The following is a 25,519-nucleotide window of genomic DNA, read 5'->3' on the forward strand; positions in this document are numbered from 1 at the left end:
ACATCCTTCCAGATTAATTACTGGTTCCACTCCCACTGCAGGCTTTACATTTTCCAGTTAAGGGACTTTCCGCACTCCTTGTGAACAAAGGGCAGTATTTTCTGTAGGACCAACTATTAAAACATGTGGTTTGCCGCAAGCACACTTTTACTGTCACAAGCAGTACAATGCCTTCTCTCCTAGAGGGGTAGTCAAGTGTCTATTAGGATATGTCACTTGTCCAAAAGGCAAGTCCAGCAGCAATGAATTTGAGATTTTCAGGTTACCATTGTTATGAAATGTATTACTGCCCTTGAAATTCAACATGAATGTCATTAGCATTCATAATTATATCTGTCGATGTCAATCACAGTATAACATTATGTTAATACAGTAAAATTTAAAGACTGCAGTGGATGCATATGACTGACCTTGAAGGTTAGGTCCAACAGGGATCAGGAAAATCATTCTAATGAGAGGAAAGAGAAAGATACACACCACGAAGGAAAGTGCACCAAAGCAAGACAGAGACAGAGACAACGGAAAGTGATGAGTTTATAAGAGTCATGCAGGAATAAATAACAAACGAGAGAAAATCTGCAGAACCTGTAAATCTGAGCAACACACACAAAAGGCTGGAGGAACTCAGCAGGCCAAGCAGCATCTATGGAAAAAAGTACAATCGATGCTTCGGTCCAAAACCCTTTGGCAGGATTCAGGGATAAAGAAGTTGTATTGAAAGCAGAAAGATACACAAGGAGTAAGAAAGACAATTTCCTTTTCCCTGTAAGGAACATTAGACTAACAAAAAAATCATTCACTGTATCTTCACTAGTAAATAATATTTAAAATTGACATGTGGAAATATATAGTATTTAATATGAAGTGAAATTAAATGAAATTAATACCATTTAATAAGAAACCTACTAGATAGTGATATGATTGGAAGTAAGTTAGGATATTTTATATTTGGTGGATTGGGTTCAGATATTTCATACCAGTCCTCTGAAAAAGATCTTAAAAGCCATCTTAATTTTATATATTCCATAATAATTACTGGATAAATAAAGCTGCAGTTGAAAGCTAGTGCTTTCTTTAAAATTTATCAGGGCCTTTTTTCCTGCAATCCCTTTAAATGTTCCTGAACCCTGTTTCCCACAGTCCCTTTACCAGGTCTTGTTTTGTCACAGTCCCCTTAAAATCACTGGCAACTCATTCTCACAGTCCCTTTAAACCAGGAGTTCCCAACCCTTTTTATGCCACGGACTCCTGGAACCCCTGCTGTAAACTCTCCAGGCTCTGTTCCCCATGTTCCCTTTCAACTCCAGAGATGGACTACACTACTAAGCAACATCTTAAAGTAATTAAAAGTGTGTTGGAGGCTTGGCACTGGATTATTGGAGTATGCTGCAAATATTAAGCTGGTCAGGGTATTACCAATATAAGATAATTAAATAAATATTAATGTGCTGCAATTCCGACCACAGTGATGAGAAACAATCCAGAAGACGTTCCATTTTTGATCATCAAAAAGTGCATGATTAAAAGCATCAATCATCAACTTCTAGCAATGCACAATAAACAGGTCATTTTCAAACATCATGGAGAAGTGTTTTTGCACACCATACTTGAAAGCTTTCATAAGAGTCTGAACTAAAAATGCCTGAAATAATTAATAGTTAAATTCAGTAAACAATTTGATGGGGTATGGAAGGAACAAGGAAACCTGGGGAGTAGTTCTCCTACAGAACTTTAGCAGTGAAAAGCTGCAGATGCTGGAAATTCCAAATAAAATCAGAAATTGCTGGAAATACTCAGCAGGTTAGCCATCACAATTCAAGTTCTTACATCAAGTTGAAACAGTAACTCTATTGTTCTCACCCCAGATGCTGTCTAATCTGCTGAATATCTCCAGCATTTTCTGTTTCCATTACGAAACTTGAAACATCCAGCTGAAATATAAGACCTTGATTGCTGTCTCATAGGAAGGAAAGTACCTCAGACAACATCTCTACACAAGCACACAAGATAGAGATGTTAATCTATATACAGTCTTGGTGTATTCAGTAAGAATTTTTTTTTAACATTGATAGTCTATATATCAGGGCAGTACAAGTTTATATCTAGTTGAAAATTTTCTTTATTAAATTCACTGCCTATATCATTTAATTCTGATATTTAGTAGATGTTGACAAATTCACAGTCTGGGAAAGTGGATTCCACGTAACATATCTCACTTTTCAGTGAGAAAATTTATTGCTTTTTGGTTTGAACTAATAATCAGTCAGTTCAAACCAAAAAGACTGAATTTAGTTCTGTCAACCAAAAAACAATAAAGTTGCATTTCGATTAATGAGGTAGATCACATGGAATCCGCTTCTTCAGATTTTAAATTTGTCAGCATCTAAACATTGAAATGAAATGGTTTAGCTTGAGATCTCTGTGGAGAAATTCTTAGAATGAATTTTAAATTTCAATGCCTTGACTGGCAAGTTATTCAAATATATCATGTACACGGGTCTCCTAATTTTAAAGCAATTATCTAAACACATTGATAATGCTCTTTTAAAAATCTTTCTTTTTTTTTCTTAAGAAAACGTGGATCTTATGGGACAATCAGAAAAGATGTAATTTCAAACACCAGCCATCTGCTAACCCATTCAGGATGTGTAGCCAGCAATCAAGCATTTGAAATTAATTACCAGCAGCACAGTTTTAATGTTTCAACCTTGGCCAGTTCTGGCTTCTCCTTTTCTTTACTCACCATTCTTCTGTAATTCTGGTTTTTAATCCTGGCAGAAGAAACTTGTCATGAAAGCAATAGATTGAGGAAATGTTTGAGAAGATTCCAGTAATCACCTCTTGTGGAATACCGGCTTCATTCAGTTTAGTGCAAAACACCTAAGTGAAGAACCATCACAATAGATAAAGATCTGTAAACAAGATTGATGAAAATACTGTTTCATCCAATAAAGCAGGGGGTTTCCAACCTTGCTTAATGGTATTGGTCCATGGCATAAAAATAAGGTTGGGAACCCTTGCAATAAAGGAAGGTTCATAAATTCTGCCTGAAAAATAATCACTGTTTCTATTGAGAAACTCAAATACATGACAGATACTTTTAAAAGCACTGAAGCTAAACTTGTTTTATAAAAGCTGCTGGATAAATCTTCAGTTTTATATACTCCCTCTGGCATCTTAGGTACCCTGTATACACAGAACAGATAAAAATATTTCTCTGAGCACAGAAACTACCATTCAGCTCCTTTGAGTTTAATGATGACAAATTAAAACGACGAGATGCCACGCTGATATCAGAACACCGAGTATAATTGGAGATATGAAGCACCACAGAATGAATTTCACAGCCAATTTATACAGCCCATAGACAAGAGGTTGTATTTATAGACTATGAAACCACTTCTTTCAGATACAGCACTCAGTGGTGTACCAATTATTGTTAATGTTGATAACTTAAGAATGCTGGCTTTACAACAATTTTGAATAATACAACTTTAAATTTAACACAAATTAACTAGAGAAAATTTAATAGTTTACTGTTTTGTAAATCTTTTGATAATGTGTTATTATTTTGATCAATTTAAAATCACCAGAATTTTTAGGTGTTTTTAAGAAGTCAAGTTCATATAAACAAAAGACGCAATGAATGGTATTATATTTGCCTTAAGCAGGAGAATAAATGAAGAAGGGAAAAGGTTCATATATCAATAGACAGCACTGCAGTGCCAGTAATGACGTTATCACCATACAAGTGTTCATTACAGATTAGCATTATTTTCATCTACTGCTCAGCTAAATCACCAAACCATTCATTTTGCAGTTCAAGGTGGCTTATGAAAGTTGACAAGATGTATATGTATTATTACTGTGGCTTCTGCAAAATGCACATTTTGTGTGTAATTGGAATTGACACAGGAATCAAGCATGTGACTTATTGGTCATGTTAGTTAGCTGCCAAAACGCGAGAAGTTTTATGTAATTGAAGACAACAAGCAAGCTGCATCCCTTCAAACAATGTAAATTAAAGAGCTCGTTTCAAAATGGAAATGTTTGATTGCCTGTTCTAAAAAGAATAAATCAAGAGTTTTTATTTATTAATATAATATTGCCAGTGCAGAGTACCTCTGTGGCCATTCCCCTAAATAGTATGTATACCGCTCTGGATACTGTTGGGGGTGGTGGGCACATGGACTGACCTACCAGGGAGAAGCCATAGACTCGGGAATCTGGCACTGAGACTGGCTCTATGATTCATTTCAGAAGGGGGCAAGGGAAGAAGAGGATTGTAATAGTAATATGGAATCCCATCGCTAGGAGAGCAGGCAGGAAGTTCTGTGGACATGATAAAGATGCCCGAATGGTATTTTGCCTCCCAAGTGCCATGGTCAGGGTTGTCTCAGATCGGGGCCACAACATTCTAAGGGGTGCGGGTATACAGCCAGAAGTTGTGGTACGTGTTGTTACCAGCAACATAGGTATGAAATGGGAGGAGGTCCTGAAGAGAGAATATAGGGAGTTAGGTAGAAAGCTGAAAATCAAGCCCTCCAGAGTGGTAATCTCGAGATTGCTGTCTATGCTACGCTCCAGTGAGGGTAAGAATAGGATGATTTGGCAGATGAATGTGTAGCTAAGGAACTGGTGCAGGGGGCAGGGTTTCAGATTTCTGTATCACTGCAATCTCTTCTAAGGAAGGTATGACCTGTACAAAAAGGACAGGTTACACTTGCACCTGAGGGGACCAATACCCTCACAGACAGGTCTGCTAGAGCTGTTGGGGAGGGTTTAAACAAATGTGGCAGGGAATTGGGAACCAGAATGATGAGCCTGAGGTGGGGCAGTTGAAGTACTTGGGAACATGAAAGGTCTGAAGTTATAGCACTATGCAAAAGTCTGAGGTGACCTAGATTTTTTATATGGTTTCATGTGGTATGGTCTTCACAGAGTCCTGATCTTAACATCATCAACGCTGTCTGGGATTACCTGGAGAGACAGAAGCAAGCAAGACAACAAAAGTCTGCAGAAGAACTGTGGCAAGTTCTCCAACCTACCAGCCAATTTTCTTATAAAACTGCATGACAATGTACCTAAAATAATTGATGCAGTTTTAACGGCAGAGGGTGGGCACACCAAATAGTGATTTGATTTACATTTTTACTGTTCACTGCTCTTTATAATTTTTTTGTTATCTTGGAAATTTCCATTTCATTATTTTTGAAAGCGTTTTTGCTTTACAGGATTTTTTTTTACATGTGCGTAGTACTGTACATAAATCACCTGGGCAAGATGGATAAAATCCCAGTGTTCTGAAAAAGGTAGCTGAAAAGATTATAAAGACATTATTAATAATCTTTCAAGAATCACTAGATTCTGGAATGGTTCAGAGGACTGGAAAATTGCTAATGTCACTTCACTCTGTAAGAAGGGACTGACACAGTAGAGAGGAAATTTTACACCAGTTCGTCTGAGTTCAGTAGTTGGGAAGATATTGTCACCCATTATTAAGGATGTAGTTTCGGGGTACTTGGAGGCACATGATAAAATAGACCGAAGTCAGCATGGTTTCCTTAAGAGAAGATCTTGCATGACAAATCTGTTGAAATTCTTTAAAGAAATAATTAGCAGGATGGACAAAGGAGAACCTGTTGATGTTGTATACTTGAATTTTCAGAAGAGCTTTGACAAGGTACCATACATGAAGCTGCTTAACAAGTTAAGAGTCCATGGTATTACAGCAAAGATACTAGCATGGATAGAGCAGTGGTTGATTGGCAGAAGGCTAAGAGTGGGAATAAAGGGAGCCTTTTCTGTTTGACTGCTGGTAATAAGTGGTGTTCCATGAGGGTCTGTGTTGGAACTTCTTTTTACGCTATGTGTCAATGATTTGGATGACAGAATTGATGGCTTTGTGGCCAAGTTTGTGGACCATACAAAGACAGGTGGAAGAGCAGGCATGTTAAGGAAGCAAGGAGCCACCAAAAGCACTTGGACAGTTTGGCAGAATGGGCAAAGAATTGGCAGATTGAATATAGTGCAGGGAAGTATATGTCATGTACTTTGGTAGAAGGAATGAAGGCATAGATAATTTTTCAAATGGTGAGAAACTACAAGAATCAGGGATGCAGAACTCCCTAAGGGTTAACTTGCAGGTTGAGTCAGTAATGAGAAAGATAAACGCAATGTTAGCATTCATTATGAAATGCTCTGGTTAAGAATATTACCACTGTGCTGTAGGTATTTTATTTTAGCAGTCTGTACTGCTCTCAGCTTGTTTGGGTTTGAGCTGAGATAAGAAGCTTTGTTATTCATCTTAGAAATGTGGTGTCAGCCGACCAGGATGGTAGATTTGGGAGGAGGTTCTCAAGGACGCACGCGGAGAGGTCTGTGTTGGCGGGAGCTGGGAGAAGACGGGAGGGAAGGTCCCTGTAGCTAAGAGATAGGGATTAGGCCTAAGCATTAGGCCTAGGGATACGCTGCTGCGCATAGACTAGATCTATTGGATGGGAGTTCCATTTAGTGACACAAGAAAGCACAAAAAGACGGTAATGTATTTCCAGGTCAAGATGGTGCACTGATGGGGGGAGAAGTAATAAATATCGCAACACAGGCTACTTTAAATTGATAAAATAAATTTTCAGATTATTTAGCAGACATAAAGCACTAAATTTAAAGACTGTGATTTGTATACAATTCAGTTCACTATTTTAATTAAAGTTATCTTATTATTATTTTGAAGTTTAGGACTCAGGTCCAAAATAGTTCACTGGTCAACCAGCTGAAAAAAAAACATAACAAACTGTAAAATTAGCCTTAATTAAACTTTCATCTCTATCCTTTTTATCTATTTCTATTCCATTGCTCTCTCTCCTTTCCTGGGGCATAAAGTGGCTTGTTTCAGTCATCTCCTTTTATATGGCAAAGGTTCTATTTTAACAACTCTTTTCCCTTTATGACATTTGGATACAAACTTTTAATAAGCCCCAAGTCCATTTTGGTATGAATCAAAAGGTAACTAAGTGCTTATAAACTTTTTATTACAAGCTGAATCCAGTTAATATTTTCCATTACCTGATCCAGAAGATGAAGCCTTTTCACGTAGGCTTCCTCTGTGAGAAGAAGCTCATTTGCAATGTTGAATAATTTCTGTGGCTCTGTGCACTGAGAGACAGAAATAACATAGTTATAATTCTAATTTGAAAATGGTACATTTTGATTAAAGATAAAGAAAATTAATATAGTCAACATCGACCTCGGATAAGAAATAGCTTTCCATGGCTAACTCCTGCTCCTATGCTTGTATGTCCTTATGTTAATCACCTCTAAAAATTATGTTACTTTAAAACTCTCATTGTGTGATGACCCTGTCATCATCACGTCCTCCTGTCTTATTACCCTCCAATCTCTTCATTCCTTGAACTACTTACTCTTAAAATATCTTCCATTTCCTTAACTCCACCGCTGGTTATCAAATAGTCCAATATCAAATCATTTGATTTCACTCACTACTAAAGCTTAGGCCCATATGGAATAGATATTTTTGGATATGATATTACAAGGTAATTTGCAAAACCATATCTTCCCACATGACTGGAAACAGAACTGAATAGAAACTGTGTTTACCTATGAACCAGGCAAGGGCATATTGCCAGAGGCTCTGCTGTTAATTTTGAACTTTAAAGCATCAGTAACAGAGCACATAATAGAAAGTTGCAAACTCGACAATGCAGCTTTAAGAGTTTAATTTAGTACATGGACAAACATAGAAGGAGAAGAGTGCAAAGATAATGGCCATATAGAAACTCAGACTGCCAATTTTGAAATTACCACGATACTCTCACAGCAGAACCGAAGAAAACTTCTTAGAAAAAGCAGGAAACAACTTGATATGAAGGCAATACAATACTGTAAAAGAAACCACTTGAACAGCAATGAGGAAAACCATATTACTGCTGGGAGTAAGTCAAGCCTGAGTTACGTCCGTGGGCTAAAATCTTTGTCACTGGATATCATCTTCTCCAGCAGGTTGGCAGTGAAAGTGATATCAGAGCGTGGAAACAGACCATTCAGACCATCATCTCTATGCTAACCTGTGGGCACCCATCTATATTAATCCCATCTTCTGGCACTAGGCACAAAGCCTTCCATGCCTCGGTATTCAAGCTTTCACCAAGGCTATGACGACTATTCCCACCCCACATCACTGCCACACCGAGGGAGGCACTGCAGGATCATGCAGGATAGAGCCAGCTGACTACTTTTACCTGGTTGTAAGGAGTTGCACATTTGTTCCTCACTTAAAACAGAACAGTGGCTCCTGTCACTACACCTCCCTCAGAAGTCCTACAACTCTGCTGCCAGGAAGTGTACACCTGGAATGGACCTTCAGCTTCATCCAGCCCCGTCGTTGATGGCACAGCATCAGATCGAACTGCTTGATTCAAAACTCAATGTTGATGTAGTATACAGAATAGATGATTTTTCTGCTAGAAGTGTTTCTGTGGATGTAGTTCATGATTAATGTATTAATTTGGATTAGTATTAAACACATACTCTCAGTGGCCCCTTTATTAGGTACCTCTTGAGGGTTTGTTCACGGTCCTATTCTGCACCTGCTTCATGCTGTGCATTCAGAGATGTTCTTCTGCACACTACTGTGGCAACTCATGGTTACTTGAGTTACTGTCACCTTGAACCAGTCAGGCCATTCTCCTCTATCCTTTCTAATTAATAAGGTGCTCTCAGAACTGTGCTCACTGGGTAATTTTTTCTGCTTTTCACACCATTTTCTGTAAACTTTGAAGACTGTTGTGAGTGAAAATCCCAGATCAGCAGTTTCTGAGATACTCAAATCACCCCATCTGGCACCAACAAACATTCCAGAGTCAAAGTCACTCAGATCACATTTCTTCCTCATTCTGATGTTTGGTCTGAACAACAACTGAACCTCTGCATGCTTTTATGCATTGAGTTGCTGCCACATTTGGCTGATTAGATATTTGCATTAACGAGCAGGTGTATCTAATAAAGTGGCCACTAAGTGTATGGTAATTGTGATTAACTGTCAGCCATAATTTCCACATGATGATTCTTTTCAATATGCTCTCTTCTGCAACGTCAAAAATTTGGTTCACACATTGATTACAATATCTTCCACCCCCTCCAATATCTTGCACTGGGTTCAACAGTCACCACAGAAACCATGCTAGACCCAGACAGAATGACCACGGAAATTGTGGATATGTTAAGTTTGGAAACTTTTTTCTGAATTGAGCAACCAGTGTTGTTTACAGAGGCATGGCATATAGATCATATGTGAAAAGACTGAATTTCATCCAGCGTCAAATGCTCTATGGACAATGTATTCAAACATCCAACTATGCCTTTTAGTATTTAGTTCCATTATATCCAGGGGAACACAATTTCAGAAACGTAAAGTCTAAAATATTGCAGGCTTTCTAATTTAGTACAACCAAGGAGAAATTGTTACTCCACTGAGCCTAGCATTGAGAGGAAGTCCACATAAAAGTGCAGAGTTCAGCTGACGGAGTCATGGTGTTATTTTCTATTAATATGAATCCATCAGTCATGACCTCTTTCTGCTTGCACTTTGCAGTCATCCTTTACTTTGTTTCTTATGCAGTTGACATCCATCCCATAAGGCACCCATTCAGTGGTCCTCACTCTGGCTAAAACCTACTCTTCCACAGCTGTGCCCTCCTTTTCCATCCTTGCTCAGTCACACCATCCACCTACATGCATTGCTGCTTCCTGATAACTCATCTCAGCCATGTTTTCGGATCCAGGCGACAGACAGCGGAATCTCATAACTTTTTTTGTGATCTAACGGAATATAGCAATCAGCAAACGTAAGCCTGAACATTTTATTTAATTATGCTGAAAATAAAGAACAGTAGCAGCTCACTTTAAAGGACTATTTTTGGATTAAGTCTTTCATATTAAATAATACAAATGATGAGAAATCACATTGTTATCCAAGGCTTCCCAAAATTTCCCCCTGTATTATATGACAAAGAGCTAGACTAGTCTAAAGTTCGAAGTTCAAAGTCCATTTATTATCAAAGTAGGTATAAATTATATGACCTTAATAATTTGTCTCCTTACAGGTAGCCACAAAACAAGAAACCTGAAATAACCCATTAAAAAAAGACCAACAAACACCCAATGTACAGAGAGAGAGAAAAACAATAAAAACACACAACAGTATTCAGAACTAAAGTGAGTCCATGGACATGAAGCCTGAAGCAGCCAGAGGGCACATTTCACATTTAATAATGATGAGAGACTTTCAAAGTATATTGTGTTACATCCACTGACACTTCTCCAAAGCAAACAGTTCTCAATGAGTCACCCATTTCCTTTAGCTCTCCTCATACAAAGATAGCCCATCCTGGCTCTGTAACTATATCAGCAGAAGTGAACATCTGATTTCAGAGCAACTACAGAATCCTGCTGTACACATGGCTGTCACACATCCAGTGGGCTCCATAACTGTATTTGGAAAATATAACCATTTTAGGCCATGAACTCCTGCATAGTAGTTCTCATTGAAAGTTTATATAGATCTGTTTCTACAACTCCGATGGCTGGATGTTCCAGATCTTCTTTGTATAGAAAAGAGTCTCATTATTCTCTCACTTTCTTTTGCTATTTTCAAGTTATGATATCTGGTTACCAACTCGTGTGTAAGTTTCTCCCTACTCTCTTACACACAGTTGAATAAGAACAAATGAAAGGTGAGAAATTGGAGAAGGAGGAGGCCACACATCCAGTTATTCAATAAAATCACAGCATCAAATCTGTTCAGTCTCTGCAGTTCTTTCAGCTATTGAATTATAAAGATTCCAGTCCTTAAAAAAATCCTAATTTTCCCCTTAAATGGAAAGTTCTTATTCTGAAATTATGCTGAGATACCCATACATGGGAAAACATCCTTTCAGCATCTACGTTGACTAGTTCCTTCAGAATCTATTTCAATAATATTAACTCTCATTCTTTTAAACCTTCTCAATATAATACAGCATGTTCATTCCAGGAATCAGCCTAGTGAGTCCATTCTGCACTGCCTCCAATGCCTGCATCTTAATTCTGAAGATAACTACATCAAGTCTATACGCAGTATTCCACGAGCAGTTTCACTGTAGAATTGTTTCAAGACTCCCCTTTTGGACCTCCTTACTCTGCTCTAAAGAACAGTCACCGTTTCTCTAACTCATCCACATAAATGAAATCAATGACACGTGTGTGATTTTTAATTGATTGGAATTTGAAATGGTTTGTTATTGGCACATGTACCAAGATACAGTAAAAAGCTTGTCTTGATACAGTCCATGCAGATTATTACACAGTCCATTGAGGTAGACCATAAGGAGTAAGATCATAATGAAGTAGATCAAGTAGGTCAAGTGTTTGATTAACCTGTTTTACTTTACATGTCTGAGGTATTTCTAAACCTTAACTTAGTTAGATTTCAGAAACTGTTCATAGTATTTCTTTCAAGAAATCCTTTCTCCTGCTCTCACATCCCCTTCTGTATTTTACACCCTTACCATTTTGCTTCTCCCACAGTGTATCATTTCATCATACTTTAACATTGAATTGTTTTCATCAAATGTCTCTCCATTCTATTGACCTGATTATAACCTTATGCTACCCTGCATGAATGGGTACTACACTGCAAATGCAAATATATTAGTGTAAAAATTACTGACTTCCTTCAAATAAAGACTCACTTGCAAATAGTGCACACGACTGTCCCAATTTTCAAAAGTCAATTTTTAAAATTGGAAGACGTGCTATGAATTGTAAATGCAAACATTTGGATACCTGTGGCTGCTGATGGCATGTCACTTGGCTTGCAGGCTGAGTTATCATCATGGTCCAATGCTGCTTCTCTATCACTTATCTGCCATTTTAAAACCTTGTCTTATCTCGTCATCACTATCCCTGCTACCTCTCTGCCTTCCAACTTGCTCTAACCTTCACAACAATTATATTCTGCTTTATTTCCTTCCATTGCACATGAAACATTCCAAACCCTATTGTGGTGAACGTAGCCAAAGAAAGTGGATAAAGTCAATTCAATTCAATTCCAAACAGACTTCAAAATACGATTTCTGTTCTTTTTGGATACTTGCTACAACTGAAAAGTCATCCTTTAAAATACCAATCTGCCAACTGTTACTCTACCGAAGAAATTCAGCCTGTATATTGTGGTCACAAAGGAACACATCACTGGCAACTGTGCAGAATTATTGAGCAGCAATACTGGATCTCCAAAGCATCTGAAATGGAAGATTATATGATTAGAATAATTAAAGCCCCCATGATGGAGTCACTGGGTTAAAAACGAATAGTAGAAAGTGCTCAGAGCAAAACGTGCAGCTCGCTTCACCCACTTCAAATTATGTTGTCATGGAAATAATGCAATTCAAAAAGCTCTTTCCATTTCTGAAACTCCCTTCACAACTAGGTCAATAAAGATGGACTTCATAAAACATTTCTTTATAATGCCCCTTGAGGTTAGCATAATATATCTGTTCCACCTCAGCCTTTGGTTGAGGCAAGGGGGGGACGAGGTGGCGGGCTATGCAGTCCTGTCCACACTATCAGATAGGTAGATAGTGACCTTAAAGAAAAAGTCACATAAGAAATAATAGGAATAGGACATTTTGCTCTACATGCCTCACACTCCCAAATGTCCCTTGGACACATCTAAAATTCAGGGATGAAACTAAGCTACAGAAACATGAGGATGCTTTACCCTTTTATCAAGGTTTGGTGGGACAGATTTAGAGGGTGGAGATGGACTGAAGGTGGAGTGTGTAAATGCAAAATAAATATTCACAGGAAGGTATAGGCAAGCATTTTAATTTTAAACACAAGGCAGCATGGTGTTACAGAACTAATCCACAAAGTGCCCAATGAGAGGCCTCCCCCAAGGACAATGTGGTGCTAGCTCTCCTCCTCATCACTGATAACCCATGACCCCTTCTCCAACAATTCCCCAAAAGGAAATTCACACAGGGAATGACATCAACCTCTGCTCACTGATATGGTAATTGAAAAGATGCTTCATGATGGGAAATGCCCAATCAAAACCTCTAAATGATGCAAAATGACCAGAAAACTGTTGTGTTTGATTTACTTCCGTTAAAAATGGCTTCCAATCACATAGCATCAAATACAAACTCCTATGCAACTGAATTTCTTGGCTTAGATATTTGAATTATTTTTCTTAGTCCTTTAAAAATTACTTAAATCTTTCGTTTCTGCCTTCTGTTTTTTTGATTTAATACCAATTAACTCAATTTACTTCTAAGTCACTCTTGCTTCTTTCTTGGACTTTACATTTCATTGGTTAAAAAAAACCAATTGCTGGTTTTGAGATTCACTTAAATGCCAGCTTCCCCAACTGCCTTTACCACAGAGTTATAAAATTGCATGTTCAGAAATTCATAAGTCCAAATAATTTGAGCTGACAGAAAAAAAGGAGAATAGGACAAATGTGACAAACTACTTCCCTGCCAATGCTGGGACAATACCTGTGAGGATATAGAACATTGGTTCAGAAGTGGGCTGGGTTATTTCTCCAATAAACACTTTAGTGTCAGGTTTTGAATGCCAAAAGCAGGATTTCCATGCTAGAAGCTCTGCTTTACAAAGCTCAACATGGTACCAACATACTCCTTAAAGTGGCATCACAGGTAGACAGGATGAAGACGATGAATGCCATGCTGCCTTCATCATTCGGAGCACTGAGTTGAACATTACGCTGAATTTGTTAGTAAAGTCACATACGGAGTACTGTGTGCAGTTTTGGTTAACCTTATATGGGAAATACACCATTAAGCTGGAAAGAGTGCAAAGAATATTTGCAAGAATGTTACCAGGACTCTAGGTCTTAATTCCTTGGTGATTGGGGAGGGGGGTGCCTTATTGAAGTGTATAAAATCATGAGGGACATAGATCAGATGAATGCACTCAGTCATTTTCTCAGGGAATGGGAATGAAAAATGAATTGTAGGTTTAGGGCGGGATAAACTTCTTCACAGAGAGGTTAGTGCACGAATGGAACAAAATGCCAGAAGAGGTGGTTCAGGCAACTGCAATTGGTACAAATACAACATTTAAAAGACACTTGGAGGGGTAAATGGAAAGAAAAAGGTTTAAGGCAGAGGCTCCTAACCTTTTTTTATGCCATGGACCCCTACCATTAACTGAGAGGTCCATGGACCCCAGGTTGAGAACCCCCTGGTTTGTGGGGATATGGACCAAACCCCGGCAAATGGAACCAGCTTATGTGGGCATCTTGGTCAGCAGACCAGAAGGAGAACTGAAAGTTTATCAAATTATGAGCAGCATGGGTAGAGTAACAGCCAGACTGTCTCTCCCAAGGTCTAATACTGCAGAGCATGCTTTTAAAGTGAGAGGGGTGAAGTTCAAAGGAGATGTGCAAGGGAAGTTATTTTAAAATGCAGAGTGATGGGAGCCTGGAATGTGTTGCCAGGGATGGTGATGGAGGTAAACACGACAGAGACTTTAAAAAAGCACATGAAATAGACGGTGGAGCCCCAGCCCTAGGGAAAGGAGCAACCCTGAGGTTTGGATAATTTAAGCGCAGGGCCGGACTGAAATGGGTGGGGTGTCGGAATCGTAGGCGAGAGATCTCTCTGCACACTGGGTGTTTGACAGTATTCTTTTGTTTTTAATGGATTCTATTGGGGTACTTTGTGTTGTGGCTGCCTGTAAGGAGACGAATCTCAAGATTGGATGATGTACTTTGAAAATAAAACGTACTTTGCTGCTCTCTCCACTTTTCTTGATATTATCATCCAGCAAAGATCGTGTCAAAAGGACATGATTAATATTGCTTTGTGAGGATCACTTCAGACATTGACAGAAGTCAGACAAAATGATCCATACAAAAATTTCCCTTCATGATTACTGTATTCAGCCTCCTTTTTAGCAAATCACTCTGATTACAGTATCTTTAAGCCTCCTTGCATGTTTTTTCCCATCTCTTTTCTATGTTAGAAGTTTCTCTCTGATAAATTTTAGAACTTCAGCAAGATGCTATTTTCCTCAGGTTTTTCAGTTGTCATATAGCCTTGTAGCCCACCTTTCAAGCAGATGTTCTTGATTTTTGTATAAATGAGTCTTTAGAAAAAATATTGTGGTTTGGCAGAGTTCACTTTGAGCACCACATCAATGAACTGACATATATTTGTTATTCAAAGAAAAGGTTCCACTGCACACCGGGAGTTTAACACTATTGCAAACCAAGCAAACTTCTGCTAGTTAAGGAAAATAACAAAAATAATGATACATCATTTGGATAAGCAGAATGTTTGCCAAAAATATTTTAAAAAGATGCAAAAGAACTCAGTTCAGCAGCAAATATAGCAGCATCACAGTCAGCTGTAACATTCAGTAAGGTACTGCTTAGTTTTGTGGTTTTTAGACAATATCTTTATTTCCTTTGCTAACAGGATGTCTTGTAGCTACATTATCACGCAAAATGTTTGTATGATGCACACTGATTTTGTTAGAGCTTGTTCAGTTATTTAATTACTGAGGAAACAAATCTATGTTCTCCAGATTTTCATATCTCCTATTTTATTTAATGTATTTTCACTAAGTATTCATGCGTCACCACACTAATGATGATAGCACCACTTCTCTGCCTCCGTCCTCTCACTTGAGCTGATAATATAATTGACACCACATCCTCTAACATGTTTGCATGCGACAGACTAGACCAATTACAAAACACCATTGACATAAATACATTTAGAATATTACTGAAGCTTATATTGCCTCACTTTAAAATAAATTCTGCTTTTGTGTTCATAGAATTAAGTTACGATCCAAGGCAAGTGGAGACGAGTGCTGGGATGATGCAATGGAACTTACTTACAGCACAAATGGAAAACTGTTTGGTCAGACTGTATTTGGAGTATTGCAGGCAATTTCAATTATCACATTACTGGAAGCTTTGAGGAGGCTGTGTGGTGCACCATCAATAACTCTCGGAGATGTGAGGCGAGAGATAGGCTTTTATTAGCTGGAAGAGAGAGCACTATCAGCAGCAAGAGACCATCACACAACATCCTGGAGACTGAGGGAGGAGCAGTGCCTCCAATCACCCTATACAGGGGCCTATGGGAGGAGCTACAGGAGCAGTCAGCGGGGGGGGGCGTGTCCAGACAGGTATATGTAGTTCACCACACTGTGGAAAGGTTCACCAGGATGTTACCTGGATTAGAGAGCATTAGCTATAACCAGAGGCAGGAAAAACTGGGATTGTTTTCTCTGGAGTAGGGATGAGGAGGAATGATCAGGGAGATATTCAGATTCTTTGTCCCTGGGTAGAAATGTCATGGGCATCGGAGGCAGGGTGATGAATTTAAATGAGACGTGCAAAGCAATTTTATCTGAATACTCATTCTTATATACAGAAAGTGTTGGGCACCTGGAACGCACTGCCAGGGGAGGTCGTGAAAGCAGATACGCTTGTGAAGGATTAAGACAGACACGTGGACAGGCAGGAAATGGGGGTGATATAGATCTTGCAGAAACAAAGGGGATTAGTTGAACTTGGCACTCTGATTGGCACTGACATTGTGAGCTGAAGGTCTTGTTCATGTAGTGTACTGTTCTTACGCTCTATGGCAGATCAGGAATGTGAGGTTGCTGCTGCCAATGTATTCAACTTCGTAAAAACTTATATTGTTCGTTGTCAATGCAATTAAAATAGTCCTGGTTAGAAGAATTCACATCATTGGAACAATTGGAACTCTGGGAGTAGTTGGTGACATATGCAGTCACAGGCTCATTCTCAAGACCAGCCCTCTAAACTTTTAGCAGAAGCTGAGAAAACTGAAGAAATTTACAATGAAAGAAAAATGCTTAGGTCAAACTTGCACATGCTCAAAATTAGAAAATGACTGCAGATAAATTAAACCATATAAACTATGAAGGCCATAATTATGGGTGATGAATGAGAGCTCCATCAACATTCAAACCAATTCACAAAGAAGATATTGATACACAGACTACACAGGAAATCACAAAAGTAAATACAAATTATAAAAAATTTAAAATGAGTTTGTTCAGGTTAGCTTGAGGGATTTAAGATAATTATGAAGTGTGGATAACTTTTTAAAAGATTAAAAGATTAGCTTTATTTGTCATACATACATCAGAACATACAACGACATATGTCATTTGCTTCAATGACCAGCCTAGTCCAAAGATGTGCTGGGGGCACACCAGCAAGTGTTGCTATGCTCCAACACCAAAACAGCATGCCCACAGCTTATTATCCCTAACTCGTACAACTTTGGAATGCGGGAGGAAACTGGAACACCCATGCAGTCATGACTGACAGTGGCGGGAATTGAACATTGGTCGCTGGCGGTGTAGTAACATCACACTCACTATGAGGCTATCCTGCTACCGCAGATTCAAACTGATATTTGCATAAAATATCTGAATAGAATTCACACAGATCTACAACTCACATTATGTGCGTGAAACAAGAAACGTGAATAGGATTTGATGCACAGACACCATTTTCCAACCCTGGCTGATTTACATGCAAAGATCACTACTTGTTGCTCATAGGACTTTGGAAACCTATCTGTATATTTCACCTTTTTTATCCCAAATTAAATCAGGCCTATAGCACTGAGAGTGAATCAAATGCAATCTATCGCATTTGAGTGCAAGAACTTGCAATTTAGAAATGCCAAAGGGCAGAAAAAAACTGCAAATGTTTGGAGGATAGCAAGCAAAGGAAATTCACAATGCATGCAAAGTGTACATGAGGCTGCACTTGTTGCTATGGATTTATAAAATCATATTGACCTATCAGAGTCCTATAATGACCTATTTATAAAATCAGAGTCCTGATTCTCTGTAAATCAGCTCCATTATGTAGCAATGATGCTCATCATGGAGTCATGTATTTCAAATGAATTCCAAAAGTATGCTAAACCCTAATTTTCATCTCTATTAAGTGCATTTGCTTCACCTTAGCATAATTTTGCCTCCAGATTTTAAACTAGTTTTTTGAACATTTTGTGAAGTTTCCAGTTATCTGCATGGCTTACACAACTTCCTTAATTTCTCAAAATCAAAGTCAAATTTATTGTCATATGCACAAAAATATCTATGTCCAGGTGAAATGAAAAGCTTAAATTGCAGCAGCAACTCAAGTACACAGCATCGTATCAAAAACACTCACAAGAAAAACACAAGTTAAACATAAACTATACAAAACTTATAAGAAAACACAAGAGAATGAAAGTAAGAAAGTACACAGTGGTCAAGGAGTTCATAGTGCTGTTAAACTATAGTGATTACATTCTTATTGAGAAAAGAACCAATTGTTACTGAGACCAATGTGCCTACAAGAACCTCAGTGTTAAAATACAATGCTTTTAATATCAGAGGTGTAATGCCCTGGTTAAGATTTCTACTGCTATGCTGTGCAGAAGTTTATATTAGCAGTTTTCTGTAAAAGCAGTGTGACCTGCTGGTGAGAGTGTTTTGGTTTTGGCTAAAGACAAGGAACCATGTTGTCCAACTTAGGAATGTTGCCTCAGCCAATCAGGATTGTGGGATGTGAGAGAAGATTCTAGAAGGCTGTGCGGAAGAATTTTCTTAAGGATATTAGTCTGGTTCATGGTCTTTTGGGCGATATGGTGAAGAGAAGATTGGGAGAGATGCCCATAGGATTTGATCCGATGGGAAGATGCGATTGTAAGGAGTGCTTTGCAAGACAAAGGAGTCCAACATGGGAAGCTCTATCAGTGATTGGTGATGAGAATTCAGCACCGTGGATAACAGTTATACCCAGCTTTTGGAAGAGACAAGCTCCAACTGACATGTGCACATTTAGACTGGCTTAAATGTAATGGGCCCTTTTATTTTGTTTTCTTTTCTTTCTCTTAATAACTGTTTGATAAAGCTGAAATTAGTAAGTACTTTTTTTTTATAACTTTATGCGGTGTATGATCCATTATTTCTTGCTGACCAAGGGCAATATTTACGCAGCATTTGCTTAAATCAAGGTTTCTTTAATTGGAACATCCTAACCTTCCCGTTTAGCTGAACCCCAAATCAAATTAACCCTAGACATATATTGTTTATGAAAGGTAGACTTCTTGCCACTGAGCTAGCTAACGAGCTGAATTTGTTTATGAGCCCGTTGAGAGTGTTACAGAGGTCTTTATGAATTTCTTTAAGTATTATTTAGATGGCAATGAATAAATTCAAACACCTTAAATCAGTTCCAAACCACTTCTGGTTAAATGTAGAATTTCCACTGAACCACAACTTGAAACCCTAGAACAGACTCAGAACCAAATGAAACAGTCACTGAGTTCCTCTTACAGCAAAATGTTTAGGTGGCTGGGTTAGAATGTTTGAGTGGGACAAGGAATAAGTTCCACCCATCTGCTTTGTATTGGAGTTGTGAACCAGCCACACCATGGAGTAGCACAGCAGTTCCACTGGCTTCCCCCTATATCCCAAAGACATGTTCATTATTGGGTTAATTGGCTACTTCAATGACCGCAACAGGAGAAGAGTGGTAGGTGAATTAAATGGCACATGGCAAAGAATGAACTACAGGCAAATTAACAGGAAAACTGGATTCACATGGTTGCTTTAAGAATCAACATAATATTGCTGGACCAAAATGGCTATCTTCTATGTAGTAAACATTATAATTGAACCCTTATCTAAACTGGATGAGATTCTTCATGACAGCTTTGACTCAGCAGACTGGCCAATACTCAAAGACTCAGCTGCTAGTCTACATGAATCAGAGAGATTACTGGTCACCTACCTACAGAAAAGTTATCAATAAGATTGAAAGAGTACAGAGAAAATTTAGAAGGATGTTGTCTGGACTTGAAGACCTGAGTTATAGGGAAAGGTTGAATAGGTTAGGACTTCAACCCCTAGAACGTGGAAAAATGACAGGAGATTTGATAAACACAAACACAAGCAGGCTTTTTCCACTAAGGTTGGGTGAGACTAGAACTAGAGGTCATAGGATAAGGGCGAAAGCTGAAATACTTAGGGGGAACATTAGGGTGAACTTCTTCATTCAGAGGGTGGTGAGAATGTGGAACGAGTTATGAACAGAAGTGGTGAATATGGGTTTGATTTCAACATTTCAAAGAAATGTTGTTAAGTTTATGGAGGAGGGGGTTATGGAGGGCTATGGTCCAAGTGCAGGTCGATGGCACTGGACAGAATAATAATTTGTCACAGACTAGATAGATGGACTGAAGGGCCTGTTTCTGGGCCGTAGTGTTTTAAGACTCTGACTATTCCATTGCCACTAATAGCACAGACTTTATCAGCAAGTCTGTTGTTGGCTGTGCACCAAAGAGGACAATCCAGGTCTTACCAAACTGGAAACAATGGATGAACCGGGAAATCCACTCTCTTCTGAAGTTTAGATCTGCAGCAGTCAAATCAGGTGACCCTGACCATTATAAAAATATCAAGATATGATCTCCGTGAGGCTAACAGAGATGCCAAGAGACAGTACTAGTCAAAAGTTGAGTCTTAGTCCAGCCATCATCTGTGGCATGACTTACATACTAAAATGGATTACAAAACAAAGTCAGGCAGCATCGCTGACAACAGCACATCCCTTCCCGAAGAGCTTAACACATTCAATGCATGTTTTAAACAGAAAGCAACAGATATGAGACCCACCCTGACAGTCCCCAGTGCATCAAAATCTATAGGCACCGTCATGGATATAAGATCAGTTTTCAGGAGGATGAACCTGTGGAAAGCATTGGGTCTAGATGCTGCCCATGGCTGTGTCCTTAGATCCTGTGCGGATCAGCTGCTAGGGGTATATGCAGACATATACTACCTCCCACTGCTTCAGGTAGTGGCTCTCACCTGTTTTAAGAGAACCACCACCATACTGGTACCCAAGAAATACAAAATAACGTGCCTTAATGACTATCACTATGGATCATGGCAACAACGTTTCCCTCAATGTGAACAAAAGGTCTGGTCATTGACTTTAGAAAGGGGGGCACTGCATATGCTCCTTTCTATATCAATGGTATTGAAGTTGAGATGGTTGAGAACTTCAAGTTCCTAGGTGTGAGCATCACCAATAACCTGTCCTGGTCCAGCCACGTTGACGACACAGCCAAGAAAGCCCATCAACTTCAGGATGCTAAAGAACTTCAGCATGTCCCCATCAACTCTTACCAATTTTTATTGATGCACCACAGGAAATATTCTTTCTGGATGCAAACTGGCTTGGTATGGCAACTGCTCTGCACTTGACTGCTAGAAACTAAACATCACAGCTCAGCACATTACAGGAACTATCCTCGCCTCCACGGGCTCTCGCTAAACTTTCTGTTGCTTCAGTAAAGCAGCCAGCATAATCAAAGACCTCAGTCATCTGGACATTTTCTCGTCTCCCCTCTCCCAGCAAGCACAGGATACAAAAGCCTGAAGGAACATACCATCTGCCCAAGGAAAAGCTTCTATCCCACTCTTGAACAGACCCCTTATACGATAAGATGGAGTTTTGGCATTACAATCAACCTCATTATGATCTTGCATTTTATCGTTTATCTCACTGAACTCTTTCAGTGGCTTTTACACTTTATTCTGCTTTGCTTTTGCTTTACCTGATTCTAGCCCAATGTACAGTGTAATGATTTGATCTGTATAAACAGTATGCAGGGCAAGCTTTTCACTGCATCTTGGTACTTGTGACAATAATAAACCAATACTAATACTAAATCTCGATATTAAAGAAAGGCATTGTCCTGAAAAAAATCTATTAAGCATTCAGTCTATTTCATATGTGTCATGTTTTATAACTCCAAAACATAAAACTAATTGAAAGCAAAAACATGGAGCTGGGAATGCATGTCTTAGTTTTGACTTTAAGTGAAGCGTGCACGCATGATGGGGTGACATAGTGGTGTAATGGCGTATGCGGTTCATGTACTTTGTACATATGACAATAATAAATTGGACTTAGTGGTAGTAGGGGACTCCATAGTGAGAGGTATGGAAAGGGGTTTCTGTGGCAACAGGCGAGATTTAAGGATGGTGTGTTGCCTCCCTGGTGCTAGGATCCAGGACATCACAGACCGATTGCAGGGAATCCTCGAGGGTGAAGGTGAACAGCCGGAAGTGGTCGTGCATGTCGGCACAAATGACATCGGGAAGAAGAGGAAGGACATTCTGCAGCGGGACTTCAGAGAACTCGGAAGAAGGCTGAAAAGCAGGACTTCCAGGGTGGTTATCTCTGGTTTGCTTCCAGTTCCTTGTGCTGGAGAGGGCAGGAACAGGGAGATAATGGATCTGAATGTGCGGCTGAGAAACTGGTGCAGGAAGCAAGGATTTACATTCTTGGACCACTGGGATCTGTTTTGGGGTTGGGATGAATTGTACAAAAGGGACGGATTGCACCTTAACAGACGGGGGACCAGCATTCTGGCAGACAGGTTTACCACTGCAACACGGATGTGTTTAAACTAAGTAGTAGGGGGGAGCAGATGAACTGGAAATATAAGGATGGAGTTAAAGGGAAAGTGAAAATAAGAAAAGTTCAAAAGGACAACAGAATCAATGGAGTAGAAAGCTCAAGAAGAGATCATACAGTATGGCCAAGTGAAATAGGAATTGATATGAAAGGAGAGGGGAGTAATGAATTAAAAGTATTATATATGAATGCACGAAGTATAAGGAATAAAGTAGATGAGCCTGAGGCTCAGTTGGAAATTGGCAAGTACGATGTTGTGGAAATAACAGAGACATGGCTTCAAGTGGACAGGGCCTGGGAAATAAATATTCAAAGATGTACATCTTATCGAAAGGACAGACTGACTGGCAGAGGGGGTGGGGTGGCTCTGTTGATGAGGAATGATTCAGTCCCTTGTGAGGGGGGACATAGAATCAGAGGATGTAGAGTCATTATGGATAGAACTGAGAAATTCTAAGGGTAGAAAGACCCTATTGGGAATTATCTACAGGTCCGAAAACAGCAGTCTGGATGTAGGGTGTAAGTTGAATGAAGAGTTAAAATTGGCATGTCACAAAGGTAATGATACAGTTGTCATGGGGGATTTCAACATGCAGGTAGACTGGGAGAATCAGGTTGGTGCTGGACCCCAAGAAAGGGAGTTTGTGGAGTGCCTCCGAGATGGATTTTTAGAACAGCTTGTACTGAAGCCTACCAGGGAGAAGACAATTCTAGATTTAGTGTTGTGCAATGAACCGGATTTGATCAGGGACCTCAAGGTAAAGGAACCATTAGGAGGTAGTGACCATAATATGATATGTTTCAACCTACAATTTGAGAAGGAGAAGGAAAAATCGGATGCATCAGTATTACAGTTGAACAAGGGGAACTATGGAGCTATGAGGGAGGAGCTGGCCAAAGTTCAATGGAACAATACCCTAGCAGGGAAGACAGTGGAACAGCAATGGCAGGTACTTCTGGGAATAATGCAGGTGCAGAATTGGTTCATTCTGAAGAGGAAGAAAGATCCTAAGGGGAGTAAGGGGCGGCCTTGGCTGACGAGGGAAGTAAAGAGCAGTATAAAAATAAAAGAGAAGTATAACATAGCAAAGATGAGCGGGAAACCGGAGGACCGGGAAGCTTTTAAAGAGCAACAGAAGATAACAAAAAAGGCAACACACCAAGAAAAAATGAGGTACGAAGGTAAACTAGCCAAGAATATAAAAGAGGATAGTAAAAGCTTCTTTAGGTATGTGAATTGCAAAAAAATAGTTAAGACCAATATTGGGCCATTGAAGACAGAAATGGGTGAATTTATTATGGGGAACAAGGAAATGGCAGACGAGTTGAACAGGTACTTTGGATCTGTCTTCACTAGGGAAGACACAAACAATCTCCCAGATGTAATAGTGGCCAAAGGAACTAGGGTAAAGGATAAACTGAAGGAAATTTATATTAGGCAAGAAACAGTGTTGGATAGACTGTTGAGTCTGAAGGCTGATAAGTCCCCGGGACCTGATGGTCTGCATCCCAGGGTACTTAAAGAGGTGGCTCTAGAAATCGTGGACGCATTGGTAATCATTTTTCAATGTTCTATAAATTCAGGAACAGTTCCTGCTGATTGGAGGGTGGCTAATGTTGTCCCACTTTTCAAGAAAGGAGGGAGAGAGAAAACAAGGAATTATAGACCGGTTAGCCTGACGTCAGTGTGGGAAAGATGCTGGAGTCAATTATAAAAGAGGAAATTACGACACATTTGGATAGCAGTAGAAGGATCAGTCAGAGTCAGCATGGATTTATGAAGGGAAAATCATGCTTGACTAATCTTCTGGAGTTTTTTCAGGATGTAACTATGAAAATGGACAAGGGAGAGCCAGTGGATGTAGTGTATCTGGACTTCCAGAAAGCTTTTGATAAAGTTCCACATAGGAGATTAGTGGGCAAAATTAGGGCACATGGTATTGGGGGCAGAGTACTGACATGGATTGAAAATTGGCTGGCTGACAAGAAACAAAGAGTAGCGATTAACGGGTCCCTTTCGGAATGGCAGGCTGTGACCAGTGGGGTACCGCAAGGTTCGGTGCTGGGACCACAGCAGTTTACAATATACATTAATGATTTAGATGAAGGGATTAAAAGTAACATCAGCAAATTTGCTGATGACACAAAGCTGGGTGGCAGTGTGAAATGTCAGGAGGATGTGATGAGAATGCAGGGTGACTTGGACAGGTTGGGTGAGTGGGCAAATGTATGGCAGATGCAGTTTAATGTGGATAAATGTCAGGTTATCCACTTTGGTGGCAAGAACAGGAAGGCAGATTACTATCTAAATGGAGTCAAGTTAGGAAAAGGGGAAGTACAACGAGATCTAGGTGTTCTTGTACATTAGTCAATGAAAGCAAGCATGCAGGTACAGCAGGCAGTGAAGAAAGCTAATGGCATGCTGGCCTTTATAACAAGGGGAATTGAGTATAGGAGTAAAGAGGTCCTTCTGTAGCTCTACAGGGCCCTGGTGAGACCCCACCTGGAGTATTGTGTGCAGTTTTGGTCTCCAAATTTGAGGAAGGACATTCTTGCTATTGAGGTAGTGCAGCGGAGGTTCACAAGGTTAATTCCTGGAATGGCGGGACTGTCATATGTTGAAAGATTGGACCGACTGGGCTTGTATACACTGGAATTTAGAAGGATAAGAGGGGATCTGATTGAAACATATAAGATTATTAAGGGATTGGACACGCTGGAGGCAGGAAGCATGTTCCTGCTGATGGGTGAGTCCAGAACTAGAGGCCACAGCTTAAGAATAAGGGGTAGGCCATTTAGAACAGAGATGCAGAAAAATTTTTTCACCCAGAGAGTGGTGGATATATGGAATGTTCTGCCCCAGAAGGCAGTGGAGGCCAAGTCTCTGGATGCATTCAAGAGTGAGTTAGATAGAGCTCTTATAGATAGCGGGGTCAAGGGATATGGGGA

General features: G+C 39.5%; 1 protein-coding gene across 2 annotated transcripts in view; it reads right to left on the reverse strand.

Moving 5' to 3' along the window:
* fgd (faciogenital dysplasia) overlaps positions 1–25,519 on the reverse strand; it is a 270,607-nt gene that overhangs the window by 77,829 nt on the left and 167,259 nt on the right. For both annotated transcript variants that reach the window (XM_059944130.1, XM_059944131.1), the window contains 2 exons: positions 7,066–7,155; positions 2,744–2,880 (listed from right to left, as the gene is read on the reverse strand). In XM_059944130.1, the coding sequence (XP_059800113.1) occupies positions 2,744–2,880; positions 7,066–7,155 (227 nt within the window). The remainder of the gene's footprint in view (positions 1–2,743; positions 2,881–7,065; positions 7,156–25,519) is intronic.

This window comes from Hypanus sabinus, chromosome 19 (assembly GCF_030144855.1).
Source record: "Hypanus sabinus isolate sHypSab1 chromosome 19, sHypSab1.hap1, whole genome shotgun sequence".
In the NCBI taxonomy this organism is placed as follows: domain Eukaryota; kingdom Metazoa; phylum Chordata; class Chondrichthyes; order Myliobatiformes; family Dasyatidae; genus Hypanus; species Hypanus sabinus.